Raw genomic sequence first — 16,805 nt, forward strand, 5'->3', positions numbered from 1 at the left:
TACTCTTAATAGTTAGCATATTACAGTCTGATTTTATACATACTACCTGAAGGGAAGGTTCAACCAACATTCTGTCAGCATTTACTCACCTAGTACATACATTACAACCGTTTTCCACTGTGATATTAGTACGAAACGTATTATAATTCTTGAGCAGCAAATCAGCATATTAGAATGTTTTCTGAAGGATCATGTGACACCGAAGACTGGAGTAATGATGCTGAAAATCCAGCTTTGCCATCACAGGAATAAATACATTTTAAAATATATTCAAATAGAACACAGTAATTTTAAATTGTAATAATGTTTTACAATATTACCGTTTTTACTGTAATTTAGTTTTTACTGAACTTACTGAACACAAATTAGATGTGTTACATAAATGTACATGTAACTTTTAACAAGATTCAGTTGTTTAAAACACCGTAATTATAATTCGCTAATAAACATCTAAGTAAACACAACTTTATGGAAATTATTTATTTATTATCTCCGCGAGTGGTCGCAGTTTGAGTATAGTTCTGTGTAAATGCATAGATAAACAGCGCTTTGTCAGCAGATATTTCATAATCTAGAATGACAAAAACATTATTAATAATTCTGATATAGCATACCAGTTGAGAAATGCAATAAAATAGGATGTTTTGTTTGTTATATTCTAATATTCCAGAGAATATTATTCAGATAGTTAACATTATCCAGCAAATTATTCTTCACTCTTTAGCCTATTAAACAGCTTATAAATCTACTAAAACTGTAGTTTAAAATAAAGTATTACATTTCTGCAAAGTTGATATGACTCCTATCTTTAATTTATTTTCTCCATTTGAAAACATTAGACATTCTACATTTATTTTGCTTATTGTTAACTAACATTAGTGTTGTTGCTGATGCTTTTTATAAATAATTTTAATCTTCATATTACAAAAATAATTTTAACATGAAAGACTACTAATTTTCAACAAAAACAGTTTAGTAACACTGCACTTTTTTATTTTTTGCACTTTCAGACCCCTCTATTTATTGGTGTATAAATAAGATTTGTTTTGATTTCTAAGCAAGGAGGGAGTGTTTATTATAAATAAAATGGTTTGTTCAGTTCAGTGGTGTTGTAATCATGTCAAAAACAGAAGATTAACAGTAAATAAATAACGGTTATGCATATCGGTTATCGGGCACATAAACACACAAATTATCGTTGTCGGTTTAAAAAAAAAAAAAATCAATATTGGTCGATCACTAATAAGTATTGGACAACTTATCAAGCAACAGACTATAAAAGAAGACAGAGCCAGACCCTGAGCCAAAAATCTCTTTTGAAAGACATACACCAACAAATAAGAGCAGGAAGAAAGCAAATAGGGTCACTTTGATATCATTATGACTTTAAAGTCAAATATATAAAAAATAATTCAAGTAAGACTGTGTTCTCCCACCAATAAAACCTCTAATAGAAGCGAATGAACACTGCAGCTTTTTGAGCCTCAAAACACAGACAAAGATCTTCTTTTTCAACATCTGCCTTGAAGTTTGGTGCAATGCTTAATAATGCACAAAAAGTGCTGAGACTTTTAAAGCACCTGAGGCAAAATCAGTCATTCTGAATAATAGCACTAAAGAAAAAGGTCCATACCTGAAGCCAATAATAGGACATTCCTTACAAATGTTGCATTTAGCCTGGTGCTTTGCTGTCTCAGCGGCCGCCACACGGTGAAGGACAGGAAGCCAAACCATCGACTGAGGTTCTAAACGCATCCAGTCCAGGAAGACTGAAGCTTCTAGCTCTGGTTTGTTATTGGCCTTCATATCAGAGCAAAAGAAAATAAAACTGATGAAAACACTGAATAGACTGAGGGAATGTACACAAATGTACAGGCTTTTGAATGAATTTAAAGACCGTTTGAATGTTTAAAGACCATATGAAATTAAGGAAGTTTCTTATTGAACGAGACAAAAATAGTGCGGCATGTACCAAAAAAAAAAAAAAAAAAAAATGCCACAAAAGTGCATATTGTACATGGCTGCTTTAACGTTATCAGTTCATGAATGTAGACATTGTTTACTCACAAACTGAAAGCAGCTGCGCACACTGGGCTCGATATTGCTCCCTCCAAAAGAAGCCACCTCACCCAGCTGCCTGGGGATCTGAATGGCATCGTGCAGAAGGAGGCCGAGGCGCCGCTGGTCACAGAAGCCTGTGGCACTGGCCACCTCTCTGAATAAAACTAGAGTATAAGAGGAAATTATGAACGAAACAGGTAACAGAGACAGAGAGACAAAACCATCATGCATCATATATATATATATATATATATATATATATATATATATATATATATATATATATATATATATATATATATATATATAAAAACTTAGATCCACACTGAATGAATGAAACACCCAATTTTTCGATGTTCAGTGGCATGTATCAATTAAACTTGTCTGCAAAGACAGTTTTCATAACATACCTAGTATGGTAATTATGTTATTATTATGTCACACATAGTTATGTTTCTATTCATTAAAGAATCCTACTCTCTGAATCCATCAAAGATTAATTCTGCTTTGCCATGACAAAAATAAATTAAAATTAATATTTAAAATATATTAAAATAGAAAATGTTATTTTAAATTGTTACAATTGTTACAATAAATGAACCTTGGTGAGCATTACACTTCTTTCAAATTTATATACTGTAATTTATATAGTTTATATAATGTAATTTAAATTTATATACTATATATATATATATATATATATATATATATATATATATATATATATATATATATATATATATAATGTCACACCAACCCCTAACTTAAGAATGGTAGTGTATATCTTGTGAAAATATGCTCTTCAGTTTTTCACCATTGGGAACAGTTTTGTTTATATCATCACTGTGTACTGTATTAACACACTTGTTATTAATGTAAATGCCGCTCTGCGGTGCCACATGAGTAAATATATATTTCTGAGCAGGGGGGTATTCCAGAAAGCAGGTTATGCGACATACCCGGGCGAGTTTACAGATTACCTAAACTCTGAGGTAAAAATGGAGGTAACTTTCAGGATAAGCAAGTAGCCATAGTAATTTACTCTTTTAACAGAACTTCCTTTGAAGATAAGATTATAAAAATGATTGCACAACTGCCATGTAGGTGGCGATATACAATGTAAATCGCCATTAAACAAAAGAAAAAGAAAGACGAAGTACGGCACAATTTTCTTTGCATCTGTTTCCGTGGTGACTTGGCACTCTATTGAGAATGTCTCTGTATTTTCAATGTGAAAATACTCTGGATATGCCGGTTTCAAAAACCCAGTCGGGAGCAAGTTCAGTCAACCCAGAGGAAGCAAGGTTTGGGTTATAGGCTTTATGCAGAACGTCAAATTAACAAACGGGAAAACAGGTCTCATCGCATTCACGTAAGCAGCATGATATTTGTGAATTGTCTTTCTAAATGTTTCGTTAGCATGTTGCTAATGTACTGTTAAATGTGGTTAAAGTTACCATCGTTTCTTACTGTATTCACGGAGACAAGAGAGCCGTCGCTATTTTCATTTTTAAACACTTGCAGTCTGTATAATGCATAAACACAACTTCATTCTTTATAAATCTCTCCAACAGTGTAGCATTCAGAATCAATGTAAACATCAAAATAAACACTATACTTACGCAATTAGACATGCTGCATGATGAACACTTTGTAAAGATCCATTTTGAGGGTTATATTAGCTGTTTGAACTTTTTTTATGTTGTTTAAGGCAAGCGTGAGGTCTCGGGGCATGGAGCATGAGAATTAAAGGGCCACACACCCTGAATCGGCTCATTTCTAATTATGCCCCAAAATAGGCAGTTAAAAAAATGAATTAAAAAAAATCTATGGGGTATTTTGAGCTGAAACTTCACAGACACATTCAACATGGCATGCAAATGGGTTACACTTCACCCCAAAGTTATAAGAAAGAAAAAAAAACTTAGTGTTTAGGGACACCTTAGACTTATATTACATCTTTTAAAAAAAAGTTCTAGGGCACCTTTAAGGTAATCAGCCAACCTAGCTAGCTCTTTTTATGGTAGGCATTTTATTTGATTTAAATATCTAAATGTTAATAAGAAGAAAAATAAAAAACCTTTAGATATCTATCTGCATATATACGATGAACAATGGTCATGATGCTCCTTTGAAGGTATCTTGAAGGTAAAATGGCTCTATATTTAACAAAGCACATACAAAAGACCTGACCTGGAAGCGATGCGACCTGTTTTACAGATCGCGTTGTTTTGTTGCCCCCACTAATGGGGTTGTTGTAAACCCCATGAACCAAGAGTTCAGGATATATGTGACATTAAGTTAACCTTAATTTCTGGAATACCTCCAGCAGTTGCACTATACTGTGTGCTATATAAGCCAAAAGAGCAAACTCCAAAGCTTTACAACAGCATTTACAGCAGTGCTATTAACCAGTAAACAATGACAACACACTACAAGACACTGCAAACACCTGAGAGACATGTAAACAACTAGTAGTACAGTTCTGTAAACTGAACAAATATCTTGGTTCTAATTATGACTTAGAGACAAAATAGAAAGAAGGAAGCACATAAGATAAGCAGAGAAACTTACATCTGTACTTATCTTCAAGGTGAGCTTTGCACAAACAGATTATTCCTGTTTTGAAGGATAGGGTACGAATCTTGCCAGCTCGTCCTCTGCAGGAAAACAAATAAAATAACAAGGTGAAAAATGACTAAAGCAAGACCGACAATTGCACTTTTTTTAATCTTTTTTTGCAGATAAAGAGTCAAGATTAGGAACAAAAAACTAAGTTTCTATACCATACACACTGGGAAAAATATACTGCTTTTGCTTTTAAAAAATAAAATTTCTTCTGAATTCATCTTTAAAGTTTAACCAAGGTCTCTTTAAAATCAAGACTTAGATAAATAAAATTAATACTGTATTTATTTTTTTAAGACCTGGATAAACAAAAATGAATACCATATTTCCATCCAGTACAAACCCTTAACATCAAAATGAATCGTGTTTCTCAGCTTTACTTTATTAAACAGGCTGAGGGCACATTTAAACAAGGACTTAATACTGTCTATATCAGCAAAACAGGAACGGCAAGTTTTAAATACATAAAACATATTTTATTTATAAAATATGTATTGAAATTGGTTTATGTACTAATATATAAATTTATATCAATTAGAGGTCGATCCATATTAGATTTTGCTGATATGATAATAATGTACTTAAAAGGAAGCCAATAAAAAAGATTATTGTTCAGATACTAATAAAATATATATATATATATATATATATTGAATGCATTAATGTTCTTAGTTTTTCCTTCCTGTGATGGGGCAGGGCAGCCCAGAAAAAAAACTACAAGAGCTCATGTTGAATTAAATGCTAGATACATTTTATTATGTAAACAAAATACTAATAATATCCAACTCCCCACGATGTATAATGTTAGACTTTTAACTTGTCAAATAAATTTAAATCAAAATCAAAGCCTGAAATATACTGAGACTCTTATTTTGAAATGTCTATGCTTTACTACTTCCAGTTGCTCATTCAAAAAGATTAAGGAGATAAAACATGCATGCCTACGACCATCTAAAACATATTACAATTTAAACACAAAGTAAATATTAGGGGTGTAATAAAATATATTGTTCACAATACAAAATAGCGACAATATGCATTGTGTATAGTTCATCCAAAATGAACATTTTAATTTAGCAACAAGTATGGTAATGGTGCATCAAATATGGTAAACCCAGAAGGTCATACATTTATGCCTCCATTTAATAAAAATAAAAATAAATACATTATTCAATAAAATACAATATTTCAAATGTTTTAAATATATGTAGTCAGAGACAGTGCAAGCATATGTGTCTAACATAATTCTGTATTTTTATTAGTGCTTATGTTTATCTAATTAAATCATTGTCTTTTGAAGTTTCATATTTATATTAGGCTTTAAAGCAATTCCTGTTTTTCATCCTCAAATTTAAAAATGAAAATTTAAGACTTAAGGACCCAAGGGAGCCTTGACGACTGCATTTCTTCAGCCCATCTTCTGAGAAAAACACTGCTTTGCAAGACAATCTAGGTAAAAAGTAGGCGTAGAATGAAATGACCTCTAACGATTTTCTCTCAGTTTACTTTGGGGGAAAGACAGGGGTCTTCTGTGGAATCTACCACCTCCATGTACAAACACTGCATGATTTATAGCTCAGTGTGATCCTACTGAGAAACATGCTGAGTACCAATTGAGTCCAACTCCTTGATTCTCTCTGACTCATATGTTCTAATATTTAAAGGATTAGTTCACCCCGAATTTAAAACTCTTTCATCATTTACTCACCCTCATGTTATTCCAATCCCATATGACCTTCTTTCAAACGTGGAACTATCCCACAACATCTTAAACACGCAAAGGAACAACAACCAAAAAAAAAAAAAAGTTAAACGTACGTATCATAAACGTTGAGCAGCCAGTTGAGACACATGTCCACGCACAGAGGCACGTTGACCAGGCTGCTGTGCTGCTGCTCTAGACGGTCATAGATGCTGGTCAGACAGTTGATCACCTGCATGATGTCCATGAATTGCTCATTCTGTTTCAGATTGTGCTGCTCAAAGGCCTCACAGGCCGCAGACATGCCCAGAAGATCCACTGTGCACAAAAAAAGCAACCTGATAATGTGTTCTGAGTGGCTAGAGTGTTGCTATGCTGTTTCTAGGGTTATCCCAGGTCATTGCTAAAGGGTTGCTAAGATGTTCTGAGTGGTCAGTAGTTATAAGGCAGTTTTTATAATAATAATGTTCGTTTTTTGAAATATATAAACATTTAAATGGTGGCTGTCAAAAAAACTTGTTTTAATTATGGACTTATTCAAACATATCTTAAATATAGAAGAGCAGGTTAAGTATAAAAATATAATGAATATGTAATATAGTTGATATATTTATCAAAAAGCTCCTCTCTATAATTCATTTTTCTAGCTAACTAACAAGTTTATGGACATTGACTGGTTTTCCTGACATTGTTTACAATCTGTTTTACTGGTGTCTTTCCACACTTGAAATACTGATAGAGTGATACATGAGACATAATACATTTTAAAGGTCCCGTTCTTCGTGATCCCATGTTTCAAACTTTAGTTAGTGTGTAATGTTGTTGTTAGAGTATAAATAAAATCTGTAAAATTTTAAAGCTCAAAGTTCAATGCCAAGCGAGATATTTTATTTAACAGAAGTCGCCTACATCGAACGGCCAGTTTGGACTACATCCCTCTACTTCCTTCTTTAATGACGTCACTAAAACAGTTTTTTGACTAACCTCCGCCCACAGGAATACACAAGAGTTGCGTTTGTAGAGTGTGTTTGTCGCCATGTCGTCGAAACGCTGTTATTTTCATCCCGCAGTCCAATCACCGGGTCTGATTCCGGCTCAAATTGATAGGGTAAAATTAAAGAGATGTTTACAATAACTCTGAGCGCATGCATCTCCACGTTATGGTAAGAGGCTTGACTTTTCCGGGCACGGTGCGCTCAGAGCTGTCGAATCACAACACAGGAACCGTTGGCACAATCAGAACTCGTTACGTATTTTTGAAGGAGGGACTTCATAGAACAAGAAAGTCATCAGCCCGTTTTTATGACAGTGGAAACAGCGGTATACAGATAAGTAAATTATGTGAAAAATACTGTGTTTTTTTACACGCGAAACATGAACACATGTTATATTGCACACTATAAACACAATCAAAGCTTCAAAAAACCACGAAAAACGGGACCTTTAATAAGTCATACTTTATCTTTTAACATACCTTCCGATGTTCATTCATGCTTATTTCGTGCTATAACTAGTAGTAAAAATGATTGGTTCACATGCCGCTACAGCGATCCATCATGTCACATTAAAGAGCACCAAAACTGTGTTTATTTTTTGAATTTCGTTATAGAAATCTGAGATTTTGTTTAATAACAATAGTAACAAAGCAAAAGGTCATTGCGATTTATTGGATGGGAAGCACCCTACAAGTAATGTTTAGTGAAGTTTTGTTCACGCATCGATTGAAAACAGCATAGACTAAAAGATCCATTCTAGGGATTTAAGAATCAATATCATCAAAATGAGAATCGAGTAAAACCACAAAAGCAATATTTTATAGCGCATCTCTCCTCAAAACACAAGTTTCATTCATCTCAGCAGGTTCATGGTTTGGTAGTAGTAATAAACACTGTTTGCTTTAGGAAACCCGGTTGTGTAATAACATTTGTGGGAAACTTGTAATCTTTTTATTATTTTTTAAATTTTCTGTATTATTTACATCTTACAATGAAATCCGACAGATAAAAAAGCAAATTCTATCTCTTTCCTCTTCACAAAATTTTCTCTGAGACTTGGTTTGAGATTTTAGCTTATTGTCATGAGTAGAATGAATAGCTGAAAAAGTGCTGTGTGATTGCAAAGAGTAAATTGTGTGGACTCACAGCAGAGAGCTTTCTGCATTCGTCTGAGCTTCATTGCTGTCCTGTATGCAGAGAACCGTACGTTGTTGAGATCCGCTGTTTAGCAAGAGAAAATGTGACATTCATTTTAGCAAACTGTTCATGTAACATTTCATTACTGTCACAGTAAAACCTCTCATCTCTGCCTCTGACAATTTCTAATTTTGATCTTATTTGTTGGGATCTGAAAAATAGGCAGCAGAAACATCAAGCTAGTATCATCCAATTAGTTTCTCTATTTTTAATCCATTGATCAAAAATGTTTTATCTAACAATCTGACATTTTACTTAAGGGCAATTACACTATAAGGCTGATTACTGCAAATGTGAGGGATGTAACTACTCCATAGCAGGGTTGGGCTATATGGCTAAAAAAAGGTTTCAGCTTTTCGACAATTTATCTATGTATATTTATATAACAATATATTTTTGTATAAAAGTCTGATTACATAAATCATTACTTCACAGACACTGTTGCCAGGTGTAACATTAAAACTGTTCAAAAGTTTGGGATTGGTAAGATTTTAAAATTTTAGTTTTTGGAAGTCTCTTATGCTTACCAAAGCTACATTATTTGGATCAAAAATACATTAAGAACTGTGAAATTCTGTTAGAATGTAAAATACCTGTTTTTTTTTGTTTTGTTTTTTTACATATTTTAAAATGTAATTTATTCCTGTGATGAAAAAGCTGAATTTTCAGCATCATTACTCCAGTCTTCATGTATATATATATATATATATATATATATATATATATATATATATATATATATATATATATGAAGAGTTCGGTTCCAAAACGTGATAAACGGCGTTTTCAAAAAAACTGAGTTTCCGCCAAAATCATTATTGTATCTGGTCGGTATTGAAAAGTCATTTATTAATTTTGTGCAAAATGCGATATCTGTCGTGTTATTCTGTCATGTTTTCTCACTTTCTTTCCAAAACGCGACAAACGCCAGTCTTTTTCTGCAGAACGCGATATATCCGCTCAACCAATCACAGCGCACCATTCCACAGACTGTAAACATTGAAGACTTTTTTAAAAAGCCGTTTTAATACCAGTGTACTCGGCAAATGTGTTTATTTAACTGTGCGGTGGCTCCAGATACTCTTTAATCGGTAACGACAAAATTTATAACATTAACAAGATGACCCGTTTAATTCATTTTGGGAGCGACGGCTGAAAGTATTTTTAGTAAAAATGCGTGTATATAAGATAAATATTGGCAAAGTTTAGACTCTGTCATATATGTGAATCAACTTACTTTGTTGTGTATTTTCAATTAGAAAAATAACTTTTATATAGATGGATTAATTGCATTTTGAAAATAAAAAAAGTGTCATGGATTCATTGCATTTTGGGAAAAAAATAATACGTTTTTATAATAAACTTTTTAAAATCAAAATGTAGATTTTAATTTTTAATGTTTTTATAACCAAAAGATGCTATGTGAAAGTTTGAAACAGAAAATAGTGGTTTTCATCTTGCCACTTTCTTGGTAAAGAAAACACCTTTTTACTCAAATTAATCAAAATGGAGTTATTGCGTTTTGGAACCAAACTCCTCATACACAGACACACAGACACACAGACACACACACACACACACACACACACACACACACACAGACAGACACACACACACACACAGACACAGACACAGACACAGACAGACACACACACACACAGACAGACAGACACAGACAGACAGACACACACACACACAGACAGACACACACACACACACACACACACACACACACACACACACACACACACACACACACACACACACACACACACACACAGACACAGACACACACACATTTTTTCACTAAAATATTTTAATATACAGTAAAATGCCACATTAAAGACCTCCATTAACATTTTTAGCACCATCTTTGGTAAGTCACCAGTAAGATGATCATGAGCATGCTATTAATATTCAATACATAATCCAGCTCTACTCTACTCATGCACATCAGATCTGAATCAGGCCTACCTAATGACTGGTACAGTTCTGCCATCTTTGGGTGGTCCCAACATGTTGTTTGGGTCTGGTGACTGAAAGAAAAGACAAAATTAATTACAATAAACAGTACCTCTCTCTGAAAAACATGTTTTATAATAAATACCAAAAGCCAACAAAAGTCTCTAAAGGCTATACAACATCCATAAATGTGTTTATGACTCATATTTAGTGCTCAAGACAATGTCATCCTCCATCTAAACAGATTATCACAATGATAAAGTGTGGTTGACAGGCCTTGAGTCTTTTTACATTCAACAATAAATCTTTTTAGTCCTCAAACTCAAGAATAGCTAAATTATGTTCTTCAAATAAAGGCCATATTCAAAAGATACCCCGCACATTTAACACATCCATTAAAGCAGAACTACCACACCAATAACATACTACAGTACCTATTTGTCAGAAGTGCTGTCTATGATATCCTTATTGTTCCAAACCTGTGTGACTATTTTGTGGAATAAAGAATGTACATTTTACAAGGATGTCCAGGCCTGGCCATTATTTTGAGTATAACGGAAATAAATAATAAATGCGGTTGTTAGGCTCTAAAAAAGCTGCATAAACATATCATAAAAGCACAAAAGTGGTCTATACTATATATATATTACACACATACAGTGCTCAGTGTAAATGAGTACACCCCCTTTGAAAAGTAACATTTTAAACAATCTCTCAATGAACACAAAAACAATTTCCAAAATGTTGACAAGACTAAGTTTAATATAACATCTGTTTAACTTATAACATGAAAGTAAGGTTAATAATATAACTTACATAAAAAAAATTTCAGTTTTACTCAAATTAGGGTGATGCAAAAATGAGTACACCCCACAACAAAAACTACTACATCTAGTACTTTGTATGGCCTCCATGATTTTTAATGACAGCACCAAGTTTTCTAGGCATGGAATGAACAAGTTGGCAACATTTTGCAACATCTATCTTTTTCCATTCTTCAAGAATGACCTCTTTTAGAGACTGGATGCTGGATGGAGAGTGATGCTCAACTTGTCTCTTCAGAATTCCCCGTAGGTGTTCGATTGGGTTCAGATCAGGAGCCACTGAATCACTTTCACCCTGTTCTTCTTCAGAAATCCAACAGTGGCCTTAGATGTGTGTTTAGGATCATGGGCACGGAGTGATGGTAGCATCTTCTCTTTCAGTATAGAGCAGTACATCTGTGAATTCATGATGCCATCAATGAAATGCAGCTCCCGACACCAGCAGCACTCATGCAGCCCCACATAATGACACTGGCACCACCATGTTTTACTGTAGGCACCATACATTTTTCTTTGTATTCCTCACCTTTGCGACGCCATACAGAGTCCCAGTAGTCTTCATCTTTGTCAGCATGGGCCCTGGCAAACTCTAGGTGGGCTTTTTTGTGCCTGGGCTTTAGGAGAGCCTTCTTTCGTGGACGGCACCCATACATGCCATTCCTCTGCAGTGTACGCCGTATTGTGTCATGGGAAACAGTCACACTGTTTTGGCTTTCTACTTCTTTAGATAACTGCAGTGAACTTGCATGCCGATTTCCTTCAACCCTTTCTCATCAGAAGACGCTCCTGTCGAGGTGTTAACTTCCGTGGACGACCTGGACGTCTCTGTGAGATGGTTGCAGTTCCATCTTTTTTTAATTTTTGTACCAGTTTTTCTACAGTAATCTGACTGATAAGTAAAGCTTTGCTGATCTTCTTGTAGCCTTCACCTTTCTGGTGTAAAGAAATTATTTTCTTTCTCAGGTCTTGTGACATTTCTCTTCCATGTGGTGCCATTGCTGACGGCATGAAATGGGAAGGGGCTTTAACACCCTTTTATAGTCAACTGTCTGCTGGACACCTGTGTAATGAATAATTCGACACACCTGTGGTTGAATTCTTGTTAAATTAGTCATCTGTAGTCTAAAATTTAGCTTTGCTCCAGAGACTTTCAGTGGGGTGTACTCATTTTTGCATCACCCTAATTTGAGTAAAACTGAAAATTTTGTTCTCCAAGTTATATTAACCTTACTTTCATGTTATAAGTTAAACAGGTGTTATATAAAAGTCTTGTCAACATTTTAGAAGTTGTTTTCGTTACTTTACAAAGGGGGTGTAATCATTTACGCTGAGCACTATATATATATATATATATATATATATATATATATATATATATATATATATATATATATATATATATATATATATATATTTATTTATCTCAGTGTTTCCCATACATTAACTAGACCGTGGCGATCCGCCACAGTCTCAAAAAGGCCTGTTGTGATATTTAAATAACCATTTGATAATTGCGCTTTAATATGGCAAAAATGGGAGTCATAGAGCAAAAGAAATAGACTAGCACCAATTAAGTTTTTGTGTACTACATTCAAAGCAATCTTAAACCATTCCATAGCTTCATGTGAGGGACAGAAGAATATGTACATTGTTAAATTTAAGTTCACAGAAACTCGTCTTCCCTCAGCAGCTGTCAATCATTCTCTGTTCAGCACTCAAACAGCGCGTCGTGTTCGGTAATGATAGTCAGCACGGTAAAACTCTCCAATATGATATATTCCCATTATAATACTTGATATGTAGATAAAGGGCTGTGGATTGGCATAAAATGTCATTATCTTGCTGGAGTTTATTGCTGTTTCTAAACGATGTCATCATACTGGCTACAGGGTGTCTGTTAGATCGAACAACACAAGGACTATGAATTGGCGTCACACGCACAATAACTGGAATTTAAAAGTGAGAAGAAACAAATGATCAATAAACTGTTAGATGCAGATATACACAGGGATTCTCTTTGTGCCGTGAACTTTTCAATGCACAGCTCAACGGTGACTCCATATTGCTTTAAGCACATCATTCTGCACCTGGGATGCGCATAAGCGGTTTGTGCTGCTGTTTTGAAGCATTTCATATTATCATGGTTTTGCACACTGAAAGAATATTAATAGCCTATTTTGTTCTGTCGTGTCTATCATATCTTGTTGCCCCATTAAAAGCTGCACAGTACATTTAAAATAAACATCTTTTGATCTTGGATTATTATAAATACATATGCATGTAGTATGTAGCTTTTTCATTTCATAAGAATACAAATAGTAATTTTAAACTTTTTATTAACATATTTAGATTTCATAAAATTACTGTGCAAAGTTTTTTTTCTTTAGGCTAGCATACTTTTTACTGCTGAATTATATAGTCACCTAGATTTAATTTAATTTATTTATTTTTTGGTCAGGTTATGATTATATATTTTTATTCATTCGTTGTTTTTCTCAATGATGAAGTAGTGTGTTAGCACATTCTGGATTGTGTTTAACAAATCAAAAAGTGACCATTAGTTCCAAAAATACAGATAGATAGATACAGGCCCCCACCAATTATTCTAGAAATAAATTAATTCAACAAAGGTAACTTCTTTTGCTACATATTTTTAATGGTTTAAATGTATACTCTACATGTTTGACCACTTAAGAACTATCATTTAGCCTACCATATGTTGTGTACGTGACTAATGTGCCTTACCATCACCAAAAAAAGTCAATTCTGATTTCATGGTGACTTTAATTGCAGAAGATTCATGCGTTATTTTTGACAGCCCTAATATAAACACCCGCACAGTGGCGCACACATAAATAAACATAATTTTTTTTTTTAGTCATTTTGGCGTCCCATTTGTCTTTCATTTTCATTATATAGAAAATAATGACCAGAATGTTCACCAAAAATATACCTTTTTATGTTGGAAGAAAAACATCCTACAGGTTTGGAACAACATAAGGGTAAGAATTTGACAGATTTTTCATTTTTGGCTGAAAAATGAACAAGATATAAGGGGCTTTTACCAGATTTTGTTACCAGACTTTTCGTGTTTTCCCAGCAATTTAACCCATAGGATTTATTTAAATTGTCACCATTATGCCAGAAGTTCCTAAAACTGTCTATGTGTCAAAACTAAACAAGTTACACAGAGAATTGTGGGCATGTTGAGATCTATGGTTGAATTACAGTAGAATTAAACTCACTACACTCTAACTTATGCCAGTTAATAGTGTTCCAGTTGCATGTGGATTTGGCAGTGACTGAAAACATTTAAAAACTCTAGCTGGGCTTAATCCGCCAAAAGGCTTTTCTCTGCCAAAAACTCATCTTGCAACTCATAATCAATTTATCTGATATTTTACATGAATAAATAGTGCATTGTTTAGATAAGTGTTTCTCAAACCGGGAGTAGCTAAAGGAGGAGTTGCCTAACTCACTCTAGTTTCAGGGTTACGAGTAGTATTACAGTTAGTTAAATAATCATTTTGAAAAACTCACTGTAAATACTGTCTAGCATTAAGCAAAGTTAGCAACAGTCTCATGCAGGCACAGCATGTAGCGTAGGTTTTGTTTTATGTGAAAACATGCCGGAAATAATCAAGAGGTTTTAAAACCTTTACAACCAAGTGCTGAGGGAAATGAAATAAAGTATGAATTAATTATATGAATGTATCTCTAAAGGGAACTGGCTGCCTTAAGAAAAGTTTCGATGGCACGTTCCTCCGTGTAATGCCTAGTGTTAACACGCACAATGCTGCTTTGGGTACAGCCATTACCGTGGAAACCGCTCTATTTCTGCTGGTCCATAAGCGCCACCTACTGCCAGGGAGTCAATTTACAATTTTCATTCAGGCTGTCTGCAGCCTAAATCTTTATGCGCTGTTGTAAATTTTAACTGGTTGATGGAAACTAAGCAAATGTACATTCTAAAAATCTAAACAATTTGGATAATAAAGGCATCAGAATTATTCATGGAGCTGATAAAAAAAAAAACCTATAATCATTTATCATTTTGACTCATCCTGTTTCTTAAAAATGGTTTAAAGGCTGAAATGTGAGGTTTATCATTTTATAAAACTTTTTGTCAATATCTTATTTGAACATGTAGTTCATGTTAGTAGATGACATTATATTGTAAGTCACCCAACCAATGATCTTGTTCATATAAAATCTGGCCGTCATTGTTAATGTTATTTTTTTTTTTAGTGTTTCTGCTGATTTTGTAATCCCTGTCAGTAAATAAAATGGGTGTCTGCTAGTGTGTTTGGGGGTAATTCAAGATTTCGAATGTTAAAATAGTGTTCTCTCTTAGAAAAAAAGGTTGAGAACCACTGGTTTAGAGCCTACCATGTGACCATGGGAGTAGTTTTGACTGTGAGCATTTAAGTTGTTGTACTGGGTCTTCTTCATTTGAATCTTAAAAGAAGTAAGTCTAAATTTCTACATTCAGAACAGCGCCTGTTTTGTTACAAGGGCTCTAAATGAATCCATTAGTGGAAATGCAATTTACACTACTGAGATGCCTTGTTTTGAAGTGTTGCTATGGGCCAGGATGTTTTTGTGATTTTGGGCTTAAGCCAACCAAGTGGCTCTGCAGAATTCTAATAAGGTAGAGAAACTTCAAAACTATAAATTATACCTAGACCCTACAGTGTTTTAGTAGGGGAAAACACAGACCAGGGTTTCAACCATCAACAAAAATTAGATGAAAGTAAACTTTCATGCATTTTTTCCCAGAAGAAAAAAAAATCTGAAAAAGTCAGAGGGGTCAAAATGAAAGTATGAAAGAACTTTAAAAACAGTTTTAAAACATCAGTGTCTCTGAAATGCAAACATTATGAGGTGGAACCATACTAAGAAAAAAGCACCATGGTAATAACAATGCCATTTACCATGGGACCGTCAGAGTAATTTTTGTTAGGGATGTTAATCAGCTAACCTGGAAGAGGTTTTATTGTGGAAAAGAACTGCATTTAACAATGGAAAAATCTTTATGGTCACTTTAGTTCAATTTAAAAGCATTTCCTCTGAATAAGAGCACTAAAAGTATTATTAATTCTGAATTAAACTATTAATAATATAAGTATATATTAATACAAAGAAAAAAAAAAACAATTTAGTACGAGTCAACAAAAGCCAACTATTTAATTACAATAAGAAACGTGTGTATATATATATACACATACATACACACACACACACACACACACACACACACTTATACATATATACATATATATACATATACATATATATATATATATACATACATATATACATGTACATACATATATACATATACATACATATACATACATATATATACATATACATATATATATATATATATATATATATATATATATATATATATATATATATATAAACAAATTT

At 33.6% G+C, this 16,805-nt stretch overlaps 1 protein-coding gene across 14 annotated transcripts in view; it reads right to left on the bottom strand.

Moving 5' to 3' along the window:
- Positions 1-16,805, bottom strand: part of dmd (dystrophin) — a 129,335-nt gene that overhangs the window by 23,105 nt on the left and 89,425 nt on the right. For all 14 annotated transcript variants that reach the window (XR_007185920.1, XM_048197886.1, XM_048197889.1 and 11 more), the window contains 6 exons: positions 10,558-10,619; positions 8,533-8,607; positions 6,508-6,709; positions 4,636-4,721; positions 2,068-2,225; positions 1,634-1,800 (listed from right to left, as the gene is read on the bottom strand). Coding sequence is in view for 13 of the 14 variants with exons in the window: in XM_048197886.1 (XP_048053843.1) it covers positions 1,634-1,800; positions 2,068-2,225; positions 4,636-4,721; positions 6,508-6,709; positions 8,533-8,607; positions 10,558-10,619 (750 nt within the window). In the remaining variant the exon portion in view is untranslated. The remainder of the gene's footprint in view (positions 1-1,633; positions 1,801-2,067; positions 2,226-4,635; positions 4,722-6,507; positions 6,710-8,532; positions 8,608-10,557; positions 10,620-16,805) is intronic.

This window comes from Megalobrama amblycephala, linkage group LG7, assembly GCF_018812025.1.
Source record: "Megalobrama amblycephala isolate DHTTF-2021 linkage group LG7, ASM1881202v1, whole genome shotgun sequence".
NCBI classification, from domain to species: domain Eukaryota; kingdom Metazoa; phylum Chordata; class Actinopteri; order Cypriniformes; family Xenocyprididae; genus Megalobrama; species Megalobrama amblycephala.